The 15,650-nt window shown below is 37.1% G+C and overlaps 1 protein-coding gene across 1 annotated transcript in view; it reads right to left on the bottom strand.

The window, feature by feature from the left end:
• EYS (eyes shut homolog) overlaps positions 1–15,650 on the bottom strand; it is a gene marked incomplete at its 5' end in the record, with an annotated part of 835,842 nt that overhangs the window by 460,453 nt on the left and 359,739 nt on the right. Inside the window, 2 exons of the mRNA XM_080615919.1 lie at positions 968–1,046; positions 1,565–1,736. Coding sequence (XP_080472045.1) covers positions 968–1,046; positions 1,565–1,736 — 251 coding nt within the window. The remainder of the gene's footprint in view (positions 1–967; positions 1,047–1,564; positions 1,737–15,650) is intronic.

The raw sequence follows: 15,650 nt of genomic DNA, 5'->3' as shown, positions 1-15,650 counted from the left end.
TTCTTAGTAGCTGGTGTAGTGCTGTGTTTTGACTTTCGGCCTGGGGATAATACTGATAAAACCGATGTTTTTAGTTGCTGGTCAGAATGTTTACCTTGACCAAGGACTTTGTGAGTCTCATGCTCTGCCAGGGAGGAGGAGAAGCCGGGAGGAAGCAGGGACAGGACACCTGACCCAAACTAGCCAAAGAGGTATTCCATACCACAGCACGTCATGCCCAGGAGTCAGAACTGAGAGTGGCCCAGAAGGGCTGGATCGCTGTGGGGTGGGGGCGAGGTACCAGTCGGTGAGGTGTTGTATTCTCTTCCCTTGTTATTTCCTTTATCATTATTATTATTGGTGGTAGCAGTAGTGATTTGTGTTATACCTTAGTTACTAAACTGTTCTTATCTCAACCCATGGGAGTTGCATTCTTTCGATTCTCCTCCCCGTCCCTTCAGGAGTGGGGGGAAGGAAGGTTGGGAGGGGGAAGTGGACTGCGTTCTGATTTACGGCCTGGGCTTAAACCACGACATTACCATTTTGCATCATAGAATTCTACAGTTACCTGGACTTTGAAAATTTAAACACTAGTCATGTCTACTTTCACTGCAGCACATTGCACCTTGAGTTTTACTATTCAAACATACAATTAAGCTACAGCAAATGGGGCTTGCAATGCAAATTAGGTAGTTATGTCATCCATGCTGAACCGAGCGATAAATGATTTCAGGTAATGTTGGCTTATCTTGCTGTGGCTTTTCACATTTATCACTCACACTCCACTTTTAAACATTTTCTCAATGGTCTTTTCTAAAGCATTTCATGTAAGTAATAAACAATGAACTTTTCAGAATTATTTGAAACAACTGGATTTGTCATGCATTTTCAATAAACTGACTGGTTCAGAAGTTACTTAAATGAAAAACGAGTTTCAAGCAGCATATTACCCTTTCCCCTATGATTAAAATAAAATTTGAAGACATACATTAATATTTATCTCACATCTTGAGCTGGTCCATCCTGATTCACACGAGCATCGATATCCATCAATGAGATCTATACATCTGAAATACAAAATAGTGTTATTCACATGAAGCTATGTAATTCTAGATTAAGCACTAGTAGTATCATTCCATACATTTTCAAACAAAGGTCTGATATAACCTACTGAAATCCATAGCACTTAGTTTTAATAATGGGGCTTAAATGCGTTATGTTATGGGTGCTAAGGAGTTTTATAAGGATTTTGATTGCGATATTCAAAGATGTCTTCCCATTTCAATCTGTTAGCATGTAACAGCTGAAGATTTGTTTTTAAGTATATTAAACGCTAATTAATCCACACATACTGAAAACTGGTTTATGCTAATGAATAAAAATGAAAGAGAAACTGAGATAATAAAAGTGTAGTACATTAGCTTAAGCAAGCAACATCTATCATCTTTAAGTTGCTAGTACTCTTATTTTATGGAAGAACATAATTAAGAGTATATTTATCCACCTTCCCATATCACTGAATCTTAAATATTGCTAGTTAGGTACATTATCTTGGTGATACTAATAGTTAAATAAAGATAGCTACCTTCCATGAAGACAAGGATCTGGCAAGCATTCATTAACATTGATCTCGCAGTTTGTTCCAATGAAACCTCTTCTACAGTGACACTTATAAAAACCAGTATCATCAATGCAACTTCCATTGTTGAGGCAAGGAGTAGACATACATTCATCTACATTTACTTCACATCTATCACCTGTGTAAAAACCAGAAGATATGAATAAGCTTTAAATTCTAAGCTCAAACCAGTTTATTTATTGTTTACATAGTTCACTATATTCATCATAAAGAATATCCCACTAGAATTACCTATAGGTGCAAATGCCAAAAAGAATGGTTATACTGCAATGCATTACAATGATAACATCTAGAATTTGGCAAGGCAAGAAGGCTTTGAAGGTCAGCTTGCAAGCAAAATAGTTAAATGGAGAATGAAATTTCAACAGCATCCTGGTTTCAGCTGTAACAGTTATTTTTCTTCCTAGTAGCTGGTGCTTCTTTACACAGTTATTAGAAAGATGAAAAGCACAGGTTTCCAGTAAGAGAAATAGAGAATTAAAATTATACGTGTCTTGGTGGTGATCTAATAGTTAAAACTTATTTTATCAAAATAAAATGAAAATCCAATACACAAAATTCTTTGAAATCTTTAAGACATCCATTATGAGAGATACGGTGATGCACTTTTCTTCTTGTAATTTTCCTACAAATAAGCACCACTCACCTTCCATCTAAACATCTCAAAGGACTTTAGAAAATACTAATTGACAACCAACACGTTCATAGGTCTCTCTGTAGGCAGTTACGCCCCACACAGCCGCTTGTTTCCACCACACCATGGGATGGGTGGGAGGAACAAAAGGCTGAAAGTGAGAAAACTGGTATGTTGAGATAAAGAGAGTTTAATAAATAAAGCAAAGGCCACACATGCAAGCAAAGCAAAATAAGGAATTCATTCACTGCTTCCCACCAGCAGGCAGGTGTTCAGCCATCCCCAGGAATGCAGGGCTCCATCACACATAAAATACCCTCCCTTCCTTTTTCTTACCCACAGCTTTCATTGCTGAGCATGCCACCATTTGGAACGGGACATCCCTTTGGACAGCTGGGGTCAACTGTCCTCTCTATGTCCCTCCCAGCTTTCGGTGCACTCCCAGCCTACTTTTTGTGGGGCAGTGTGAGAAGCAGAAAAGGACTTGACAATGTAGAAGCATTGCTCAGCAGTACCTACAACAATGATGTGTTATCAACTGTTTTCAGCACAAACCCAAAATATAGTCTCACACAAACTACTATGGAGAAATGTAGCTATGGATAAGTCCCAGCAAAAACCAGTAGACTACATATACCGCAAGAACATTCTCATGATTTTTTCAGGTGTGTGGGCCAGGGGAGGTGTGGAGACAAAAAAAAGAATGCTGAAGATGACAGGTCCTCCTCTGGAGCAGACAAAGTGTCCAGAAGCCAGAAGTTATGCTAGTTCCTCTGGTTCTCCATTTCACAACAAAAATAAAAGGCATTTCTTGCCTTTCTGTAACAAAGCACTTAAGTACGGCAGTCTCAATTCAAAACCATGTATTTTATACACAAATGTTTATAGTAAATGAAAAGTTCCTGTAGCCTTTTATCATTGCTATCCACGTGACTACTGGCAGCTTTTTAAAGGAAGGAATTCGTAGCAAGAATTACAGAGATACCATAATCTTTGTCTAGTCCATGTGCGAATATATAGCCAAAGATAAAAATCAGACATTTGCAATGAATCTATTAACATGCTACAAATAGAACTGCTTTAAGATCATGGGAAATGTTTTTACCTAGTAAAGATTAAGAGTGTAAAATAAAATGTCTAAGATTCTGTGCTGACATACGTGGCCTTAGCCCCAGCAGCCCTAGATGTCAAGCTCTAGTGGAAAGTGCAGGACAGGAGACTGGACTTGGCAAGTACTCCCAGGAAAATGAGCCCAGGGGGGCTGCCATGTGATTCTGTATTTGACCAGATCTTGGCACAGTGGTACTTGCACTATGCTAAACTATCCATTGGTAAAAATTAGAAGGCAGTTCTGAAACCTGTTTATCCTTGTTAAACTGCAACAATCCCCCATACCATGCAAGCATTCAGCAAACATCTCTGATCAATTGTGCTCCTTGGATGCTCTCATTTAGCATCACACTCTCTGGATCACTGGTGTCTTATTTGATATCACTAGATATAAGAACTTCAGACTTTCAGAAACAGATGTTTTGTTAATATATTGCCAAAAACTACATTTAAAATGACAGAAGACAAGTTCATCTGTCCATTATAGAAGATAGAACTATCAAAAAGGCAATTCTTGTAAGTCAGCATCAGGAAAGAAAATTCTTAATTGCTCTTATCACGGAATGCTTAAAAAAAAGCATTGGCAGGCCAAAAGTACTACATAAGAACATAATTCAAGTTCACTTTACTTGCAATTCTGGAAGTGATTATTTTTCTTGTATTTGAATGGTGAGGGCATCTCTATTCCACATGATTATTAAAAACAAGGTCATTCCATGATTACAGATATTTTGATCTTCCTGGTCCATTTAGCAAAACCTGAGAGTTTTAAAATGTGATAGTCCTGAGGTTTTGGGTTGAGTTTTTTTTAGTAAATTAATAATTCCAAGCTTTGATTTCATAACCAGCTACATTTTCACTCAATCATGCTTTCATTCCTATCTTTCCAATGCTACTGACTAGAAAGGGTATTAGCTTCCCATTAAAATAATCTGCTCTTCTAAGAAGTTCTGCTAATTTAAAATTATTAAATTAGTAAAAGGACATATTAATTAAATGGGTAGTCTTAATGTACACAGACTGCTGCTGGCTTTTGTACTAAGTACTATTACTAAACCCATATGAGTTACTTTTTAAAAGTCACTTTCCTAGTGAATCACACATTTTACTTAGGAAATGCAAATATGTATCTTAAGACTTAAAAGTTCTCAGTTCAAATTTAGTAATTTGATTTTTATAGTGATATATATATATATGAAAGCATAATAATTAAAAAAAGGTTTAGTGTTTTCCAGATTTTTAAGGCAGATATTTCTCATCTTACTTTGTTATGTTATTTTTCTTCCTAGTAGCTGGTGCAGTGCTGTGTTTCAGCTTAGCCTGAGAACAATGCTGATAACACATGAACGTTTTAGTTGTTGCTTAGTGCTTACTCTAAACCAATCTTTTCAGGCTGTCATGCTCTGCCAGTGAGGAGGTGCACAAGAAGCTGGGATGGAGCAGAGGCAGGACACCTGACCCAAACTAGCCAAAAGGGTATTCCATACCACAGCACGTCATACCCAGTATATAAACTGGGGGGAGTTACTCAAAACAGAACGATCGCTGGTTGGGTTAGGCTGCTTATCAGTCAGCAGGTCGTGAGTAATTTCATTTTGCATCACTTGTATTTTCTGAGCTCTCATCTCTTTTTTTGTCATTTCCTGTTTTTATCAGTATTTTTATTATTGGTATACTTTCAATTATCACTATATTTTACTTTATTTTAGGTTATTAAACTGTTCTTATCTCAGCCTGTGGATTTACATTCATTTGATACTCCTCTCCATCCTGCCTGGAGAAGAGGGAGTGGGGGGTGAAAGAACAGCTGCATGGTACTGAGTTACCAGCTGGGTTTAAACCATGTCAGCTGACAGGACTAAAAGACCATTTTGACTATTAACACAGCTAAAGCTTTCCTATTAAGGGCAGATTATGGAGATATCATTAAAAGGTATTTCTGTTCTTTCCCTCAGATTCAGACTTTCTTGGTGGAATCAATCTTAATTAAATCTCATGATATCTGTTTTTTCAAAGAAACTAAGCAAAAACTTGCACTTCTCTATCTCCCAAATGTTTTTCCCTGCCTGAACATTACTTCATAAATTTTGGTTCCTGTATTTCAGATACACCTGGAGAATAAAGACCCTTTTTTTTAGGTTCTTAATGACTTCTTTGCCTTGGTCTTCACTGGCAAAGTCTCTGACTGCACCACCCAAGTCTTGGAAGGCGAACCCAGGGACTGTGAGAATGAAGACCCTAGGCCCACTGTAGGAGAGGATCTGGTTCAAGACCACCTTAAAAACATAAACGTACACAAGTCCATGGGACCTGACGAAATCCATCCATGGGTCCTGAAGGAGCTGCGAATGAAGGTGCTAAGACACTGTCCATCATATTTGAAAAATCATGGCAGTCAGGTGAAGTTCCCGATGACTGGAAAAAGGGAAATATAACCCCCATTTTTAAGAAGGAGAAAATGGATGATCCGGGGAATTACAGACCACTCAGTCTTATCTCTGTGCCTGGCAAACTCTTGGAGCAGATTCTCCTGGAAGGCATGCTAAGGCACATGAAAAACAAGGAGGTGGTTGGTGACAGCCAGCATGGCTTCACTAAGGGGAAATACTGCCTGACCAATTTGGTGGCCTTCTATGATGGGGCTACAGAGCTGATGGACAGGGGCAGAGCAGTTGACGTCATCTACCTGGACTTGTGCAAAGCGTTCGACACTGTCCCACATGACATCCTTGTCTCTAAATTGGAGAGACATCAATTTGATGGGTGGAACACTCAGTAGATAAAGAACTGGCTGGATGGCTGCACACAAAGAGTTGTGATCAATGGCTCGATGTCCAGCTAGAGACCAGTAACGAGTGGTGTCCCTCAGGGATCGGTGTTGGGATCGGTCTTGTTCAACATCTTTGTTGGTGACATGGACAGTGGGATTGAGTGCGCCCTCAGCAAGTTTGCCGATGACATCAAGCTGTGTGGTTTGGTTGATACGCCGGAGGGAAGGGATGCCATCCAGAGAGACCTCGACATGCTTCTGACGTGGGTTGATGCCAACCTTATGAAGTTTAAGCATGCCAAGTGCAAGGTCCTACACCTGGGTCAGAGCAATCCCAGGCACAGCTACAGGTTGGGCAGAGAAGAGATTCAGAGCAGCCCTGCAGAGAAGGACTTGGGGTGTTGGTCGATATAAAAATGAACATGAGCCGGCAGTGTGCACTCACAGCCGAGAAAGCCAACTGTATCCTGGGCTGCATCAAGAGGAGTGTGACCAGCAGGTCAAAGGAGGTGATCCTGCCTCTCTACTCTGCTCTTGTGAGACCTCACTTGGAGTATTGTGCGCAGTTCTGGTGTCCTCAACATAAAAAGGACATGGAACTGTTGGAACAAGTCCAGAGGAGGGCCACGAGGATGATCAGGGGACTGGAGCACCTCCTGTATGGAGACAGGCTGAGAAAGTTGGTGCTGTTCAGCCTGGAGAAGAGAAGGCTGCGTGGAGACCTCATAGCAGCCTTCCAGTATCTGAAGGGGGCCTACAAGGATGCTGGGGAGGGACTATTCATCAGGGACTGTAGTGACAGGACAAGGTGCAACGGGTTCAAACTTAAATAGCAGAAGTTTAGATTGGATCTAAGGAAGAAATTCTTTCCTGAGAGGGTGGTGAGGCACTGGAATGGGTTGCCCAGGGAGGTTGTGAATGCTCCATCCTTGGCTGTGTTCAAGGCCAGGTTGGATGAGGCCTTGGGTGACATGGTTTAGTGTGAGGTGTCCCTGCCCATGGCAGGGGGATTGGAACTTGATGATCTTATGGTCCTTTCCAACCCTAACTATTCTATGATTCTATGATTCTGACATTAAACATTGTCCTAAGTAAAGACTGCCTTGAATGTTGATGTACAGGATTTCACAGTACTTAGAAATAAAGGAAGACTACAGCGATATGTTCTTGCTGAACAATAAGGTGTGGGAGAACTGAGGCTGAGAAGAAAAAACTTATTTAAGAAAACATTCTTTCAGGACTCATGCTGGTATTCCAAAAACTCTTATAGGCAGCACAAAAAAAGAAACTATAGATTTAGAAATTGTGGAATAAGCTGCGTTACATGGATAATGTTGTTTGCAGTTAATAGTAGGTTAATTTTCACTAATTTTAGTTCTCTATAAACTCCATCAGAAAGAACCATTTATTTGCATTAACAATATGTATGACTAGCTCTAGTTTGGCACTTTGTTCAGAATTTTATTGAATTAATCTCTCTTTCCCCCACCCCCCAAGCAAATATTTGGGCACTTAAATGGAAATAACCTGTTAATTTAGTTTTCAAACAATTCCATGGCATTTTACTGTCATGGTCTCTTTCACTCTATTAAATACGCTGTCATATCTGGTTTAATTCTTCAAGTTACAAAAAAGGAAAATCTTTTTATATAATGGACACTTTGAATATTTTTACACAATTTGTTAATTCTGAATGTTTTTTTAAAGAAATGCTTCAATGATTCCTGTTTTTAAAGCTCTCTAATTGTAAGGTCGGTTTTCGTTCATTGACTTGTTCAGGTAAATATTTATTCAATGTAGCATAAATCAGAGTAGATCAGGAATGTAAAACAGAATCTGTTCAATTACAGGATGTTAATAATCCAAAGGAACTGTAACTTTTCCTCTCTCAACAGATTAAGTATTATGATTATTTTCAACCTTAATCTGTCTTTCAGAATCAAGATGCCAGTATATGTCAATCTCTTCAAATGAAAGGCTGCAGCCATTGAGGTATCTCAGTCAAGCTGGGTTGATTACAGTCAAATCAAATTTCGTTAGGTGATTTTGGAATATGCTACTGCTATAGTGCAGAACTAATTATTACTATCTTTGTAGCAATATATTATTTTTTAAAATTTAATATAATTTGATTTCAGGTTTATTTCCTTCAGTGGATGTATTAAACCTATGCAGAGGACAGAAGACAGCAGCAGTGAAAGGTAGCAGTAGGAACAAACAGCATTGGATTATTTATAAAGCAGACTATTTTAAATAATAAAAACATACTGAACAGAGTTATTCTATAAACATTTTCATGTAAATTATTTCCAAAAGAAAAGCGTACTTTGTAATTTCTCACATTATAGACACAAAAAAGCTAGCAATCATTTATGACTGCAGCCTAGACAGCCTGTCATTCTCTTCCAATGTGACTGTCATTTATCTTGAAACCTGTCTCCTTTTTCAATTCTTGTGCAAAGTATGAAAACTTCTAATAAAAATAATCTTGCTGCAGTGTAATCATTATAATAAAGCATTCTGCAAAGTTGTTGTGAGAAACAGACTTTAATACCACAGAACTAGCACTTAAAACTTCACCTCTAAATTTTTTTATAGCTCTGACTGTGCCAGATGTTGTTACTGTGATGAAGACAGCTCTTGGAGCTCTGCTTTACAGATTGTACTTACCATGCTAGAAACAATGCATCCATACATCAAAGAGAAAAGCCTTCCAGTATCTGAAGGGGGCCTATAAGGATGCTGGGGAGGGACTCTTCAGTAGGGATTGTAGTAATAGGACAAAGATTCAAACTTAAACAGGGGAAGTTTAGATTAGCTATTAGGAAGAAGTTCTTTACTGTGAGGGTGGTGAGGCACCGGAATGGGTTGCCCAAGGAAGTTGTGAATGCTCCATCCCTGGCAGTGTTCAAGGCTGGGCTGAAAGGAAACTTGGGTGACATGGTTTAGTGTAAGGTGTCCCTGCCCATGGCAGGGGGTTTGGAACTAGATGATCTTAAGGTCCTTTCCAACCCAAACTATTCTATGATTCCATGAAAAGTACCTCACATATACCACATTTGAGTGATTATTGATAGTAACAGTAACCTGGGGGCTCCGCTGCACGCCAAGAGTGCTGTGGAAGGCAAGGAAATGCCATAGATGCAAGAAAACAAGAGTATGCAGTGGTAACAGTATCAGTAAGATAGAAAGGAGACAACTATTGCTCTTTCACATCATCCATTCATGGGAAGGATTAGTCTGTCTCGTACCTTGACAAAAACTCAACAGCCTCTTCCAACGCTTGTTTTATTTTCAGCCTACTTCATTAATTGGAGCTCATTTGCACAATTCCACACCAACATCCTAATCTAGAGATAGTCACATCCTCCACCAAGACTTTCATCTTTGTAACTGTAAATCAAAACACGAAATTACACTTCTCTGTCTCTAAGGATTTTTCTCACAAACTTCAGATCCCACCTAGAATCTCCCTCTTCCAATAAGTAGGCATTTATTCTCAGCCTTCTGTTAAAACAAAATTGTAATGTTTTTGCATTTCTTCCCTTAGAAACAGATCCCCCAACATCTGACTGAGTTTTTACAAGCTGTAGTATACCTAATAAGGTAAAAAATCAGATACTAGACTTCATCCACTAAATATTTCAACACAGGAAAGGAGGAAGTTTTAAACAGCGGTGAGTCCTTCAAATTACGTACTTTTTTAAAACTCTCTCAATTGCAAAACTTGAGCTTCTTGAACATAAGAATGGATGATACAACGAACACCTGACTTGTGTGATCTCTGAGATATGCAAGCATTCTTACCTGTGTTCTCCTGAAGCTTTTATCCTACTACTAAGAAAAACAACACTGAAGTTTTCCTACATATTTTTACATTTTGCCTATGACTGATGCACTCATGCATCTGTAGTCTATGCAGTGTATATAATTATTTACGTATTTTAAAATCATTCAGCTATTCAGCTTCATTACATAAAGACATACTATCTGGAAAAGAAAAATAAATGCATGAAAAAACCCACAAAACAATTGGTTATTGAAGGTGTACCTGAAAATGGAAAAGAAGAAAATAGGAAATTAGCACGGTATACTAATTTATACATGATATAGAAAAAAAAGTGTAGGTCCTTCTATGGCAACTGCAAATTTTCTATCCAGTTGAAAAGAGCCAGAATTGAGAGAAAAGGAGATAAATCCTTTCAGAATTGCTCAGCAACACCTAGTTCTCTTGTTGAAGTCAATTTTGATATTAACTATTATGATAAGACTACTGAAAATTATTTGTGGCTATTCCATGAGATGTCATTATAGATGTTAATTGAAAGATCAATTATTTATTATATGGACGTATAAAATGGACATTAAAGTACAAGCAGTAATATATCAAATTTTGTATAGATAAAAAGATTGTATAGCATAAAGCCTAAGGAAAAAATACTGCTCAATTTAAACATGAGCAGAAATACAAGAAACCACAGTAAAGAGCATTTTTAAGGTATAGAAATAAAGTAACTCATTTGCTAAATAATTTCAGCATGAGAGCATTAAGCCCAAGAAGACATAGAAAATGAGAGATAAAAATATTTCCAAACATGCCTACATATCACAGAAATTGTGAATAATAATGGTAATTCTTGTGAAAAACCTACATTTGTAGATGAATTTCATGTCCTAGTATCATACATTTTTTTTTTTAAATCACCATTCATCTACCAGTTGTCCTGGTTACTGAAGTAACTCCAAGAAGCATGTAATAGTAAACAACTATAAATTATCAACAGCAGCTGTGGAAAAAAAATAGAATATAATAGTTAACACTGGTAGTTATTTAGAGCTTCAAAATTTTAATTTAGACAGACAGAAAATATGTATTCAAACATGTTCTATCTTGACAGTGATCAAGAATGATAACTGATCATTCTGAGTTGGCTTTTTGCATAAAAGAAAAAAAAACCAAGAAAATAATAAAGAGAAAAAATACATCAGCTGAGCTGTCTGGGATCAGCAGTGCAAATGATAAACTGGTGTATGGAAAAATAATGTAGTAGCATCTCATAATTAAAGCAAAGACAATCTGGGATGAGCAGTAGGTGAAAAATTCAGGTATTTAACTTATTACTAGAGGATGTGGAAGATACATCTTGAAAAAAAAATACAGTATGTAGTAATTTCCACCAGCTATAAATTTATTTCCACAGCTTTCAAAATGTCTTCTATAATAAACACTTTTCCTGCATACACATATGTACAAAATCACATTGTAAATAAATACTTTAGTCTCCTTAGAAGACACTTTACAGCAGAATTTGTCTTTCCTCTCTGACAAATTAACTTTGATACAATATTCCCCAATCACCATATTCTAAATCAACCCTTTTGCAAATCTAGAAATATGTTGCCTCTTAAAATTATTAAATGACTGCAAGAACCACTACTCACTTTGTCACAGTGACATTAATCTTGTGAACAGCATAAGGTCCTTTTAACATCATTTTAGTATTGCCTCATTCAGTCTGTTATGAGTCAATAAACTGTAACAAAAGTTTTCTCAGTACATGGCATGAAAAACTAGGGCTGATAAGTTTGCTGAGCTTGTTTTTGTTGATTTCCTCTTCAGAAAGATTTATTATAGCATATTGACTAATAGGAGAGATGTAGGTTTTCTATTTCTATTGTATTTTGTGTCAGTAATAGATTTATTTCAAGCAATCATTTCACTTTCCTTATATTGTCATGTTAAATTGGTGCTGATCAGGCTGCAGAAAATTTGCGTGGTTGTAAACTATTTTGAAGTATTTTTTCTTTGTTTAGACAAGATTTGATTTCTGTTCTGGATGGAAAAGTGAAGAGAACATTACAAGACAAGATTAGGCCACAATAATTAAGATAAACACAGATTAATATACTTGGTCTAAAACTTTGAAGATTTTTTTTATTAAATATCAATTTGAGATCTCAGATATGCATGTATCCCTTCTGTGAACTGCATCCGCCTGTTTAAAATATAAAAGTGAATGCAAGAACCAGACATCACCTGTAGCTTGCACTGTAGGTTATTCAGATGTTTGAACTCTAGACTAGAGCATGTTAAGACCTCCTATAACACTCCTATTTATGTTTTAACCATCTGGCAGTCAAAATTATCAGTACTGAAAAACATTGATATTAAAATGGTTGAAATAGTTATACCAACAATCCCCTCAAACCTTGACAGTATCTAACCCTTTCCACTGGTGGTGCGCCCACACTTCAAATGTCCCTGTGGGTTTAAAGTATGGCACTGCAGTTTTCTCCTCAAAACTGTAGAAGGCAGTGGAGACAGGGGTGTTGTAAAGATTTGCCAGCATTATGACATCTTTGCCAGGAGGATTGTGATGGACTGGGATTTCTTTCTTCTCTTTGTTTGAAGGAACATGATGTTGATACTTTCTTCTTTCCTTAATCTTGGTCTTTGTTTGGGTTTCCCTTTATACATTTACCTGTCACAGCCCTGTTCTCCTGGCACTCAGCCTTCCCAGTCCCAAGCATACAATGGGCAATGGTTTGTCAGGCAATGACTGGGGGGCAGGGTGTCACCCCTCCCCAGTGGGCACATTCCCAAAGCCAAAGTTGGAGCAGGGGAGGCAGCAGTCACTGGGCCCAGTGCAGGGGTTAAACCAGCAATGCCCATCTTGGGCCATGACAAGACTGAGCCCTGTGCAATGCCAGGTCAGTGCACAGCTAAGCCTCCCTCCACTAAGGGCACACATCATATTTACTGGATTTCAAAATTATAAAATCAAGTGATACTTAAAGATATCATATTTTATATTCAGTTCACAAATGAATAAATTTAAAGAAACGGATGGAGAACAAGATAAAGCTGAAGACAGTGCAAGTAAAATCTATTAATTTATGTCTGAATATTGGAAAAAATCATGACAAAAGTGTCATAGTTGTCAATATTGCCAGAGGAGGTTACATTGTAGCTGAGCAAGCTGCAAATATCAATTCAATAGTTACAACATTTTAACTTTGATTTTAAGGACACAGGTTTTACTATGAGCAATTACTGTATTAAAAATGAGGAAAACTTTTAATACTAAAAGATATCTGAAAACTTGTAAGTGAAAGGCAAATTTCTAAGAACCAAAATGTCTCTCATTTGAACTAGCACACATCAATACAGAGAAAAAAAGATGTATTGGTATGTTATATTGTCTATGTAATGTATGTATTTCATATATTGCATATATATCTTAATATAAGTGAGTAGTCCTAAAGAGAAATACCCATGTTTATTCAGTGTAGTTGCTGTTTCATAGCCATTTTAACATTGCAATATAGAACGGAGTCTAAAAATAAAATTTAAATAAAGGAAAATTGGAGAGCTGTATTATGTGGTAAAGTCATGAAGAAAAAGATGTTCTAACATCATTCTAAAATAATGTAAGTATAGCTTTGTGTAAAAAAAAATTGTATTCACATTTACTTCCTTACCAATTTATAACCTAAACGTCTCCAGAATATACTAATATTATGAATACTTTTATAGGTTTGATTTTCTTCTCTATTAGGCTTGCTTTATGTAGTCTGCATTAGCCGTATTTAAAACTGAGGCACTTACACATTTTTATAGTCAAATGATAAGATTAGCTATACAGGAAACTGTATAGCTAAAAACTCATCTTTCTCTTCTTGGGACACAAGGAATTACACTTACTATTAATAAGTAATATATTGTTCACATTACAATTTAAATGTCTCATCAGAAATGAGGACAATACTGTCCTTGGAGGTTTTGCAGACCCAACTGGACAAAGTCATAAGCAGCCTGGTATGACTTCATTGCTAACACTGACTTCAGCAAGAGATTGGACTCCAGACCTCACAAAGTCCCTTCCAACCTGAATTATTGTGATTCAAGAATGAAATTTCCCCTGGGAGCTTGACCTAGTGGCCTGGTTAATGGCAAAATGCATGGGATCAAAGGTATGCCATGGGTGCATGGAAGCAGATAAAAATGCAACAAGAATTTGACCATGGCTATACGCAAAATTTCTTGTCAACAGCATGTAGTTCATCATAGGGTAGAAATTTCTACAATTCTTATGTTATTTAATTACACGTAGTCAAAATTCAACCTTCCCTCAAAAAAAAAAAAAAAAAAAAATTACAAGAGAAAGTTTGAAAAAAAGGTAGGTTGGGTTTTTTTTTCCATTTAGATTGATACTAATCACAAACTGAGACTCTATGCAGACAAGTGGGAAGTGCAAACACTTGCAAATAATCTTAATAATTGGAAATAATATTAATTACTGGTGAGAAAATATATTATTTAGAATAGACATATGCCTTGGGTAGTATATTTGGGCACTAATATTCTGTTCATTTAATTGCTACCGCACACCACCTTCACTATTTGTTTCAAATGAGAACTTAGCAACTTGCAAGAGTGCTTAAGGCTGACTGCAGGAAAACAGATCCGAGTCATATATGCAGGAAGAACCGGAGAGTTGCCCCATATATTTTTTCCACTATGAAACAGGAAAAACCCCAACAGAATTGCTAAGAAAACTACTAGCTTCTTAGCATGAAAGGTCAACTCATTCTACTTTAGTGAACTTCATGAAGTCATCTACTTCTCTGAGTTCTGTTAAGAATAAAATCAGATACTGCTGGCAGAGGTAGCTACAAAAAAAAAAAAAAAAAAAAATCCATGATGGTACCATGGCCACGCTTTTCCAAAACAAGAAGTACAACTTTACAGAAACTGTTCTAACATACAGCATATTGAGTTCCGTGAAAGTGAAAACATCACTCAGCAGACATTGTTTAGATATTTACTGCTGTAACTGACTGAAACATCCACACGTTTTTAAGTGATGAATTGCATGTTTTTATCTAACTAGTTCCTAGTTATGTATTTTTGAGTGCATAGCAAAAAACCCCGCACCATCAGGAATAGTTATTAAAATATTCTTAGTTCATTTTTAATGTTATCTTTTAGAAGTACTACAAAAAGATTTAGACAACGAGTACATTTACAACTTACATAAAGCTCAAAGAAGTATTGCAGAATCACAGAAGAAAAGACCGGCATTATGATTCAATGTTCCTTTGTGGTGTTCTCTCATTAAAGCTGCTTAAAAGTTCCTTTATCACAGTATTTGTAGCAGAGCAATTTGGGTGGAAACTTAAGAGTTCAATTCACTGGGCCTTGGTAACTCTTACAGCATAGAATCTCCTTTAAAGCATGCACAGTGGTATACTGAATACATTGAAAGACCCCTCCAAAGTTACATTTGCTGAGAAGCACAGTGACTTTCTTTGCTAGAAGTAACAGCTAGAAAACAGCTGTAACAGTTGCATCAGGGCTTTCCTGAATTTGTTGTAGGCATAATATGAAGCACTGATTTTGTCTGTAGAGGTCCTAGGTAAATTCTCATCTAATTGCTTACCATAACAGATAAGATCTAATCACTTGACCTCAAACTCCCAAATATTCTCACTGGACAGTCCTGAATTCTTCATCT

The sequence above is a fragment of the Psittacula echo genome (genome assembly GCF_963264785.1).
Source record: "Psittacula echo genome assembly, chromosome: 4".
In the NCBI taxonomy this organism is placed as follows: domain Eukaryota; kingdom Metazoa; phylum Chordata; class Aves; order Psittaciformes; family Psittacidae; genus Psittacula; species Psittacula echo.
This window is presented reverse-complemented; position numbering and strand designations above follow the sequence as displayed.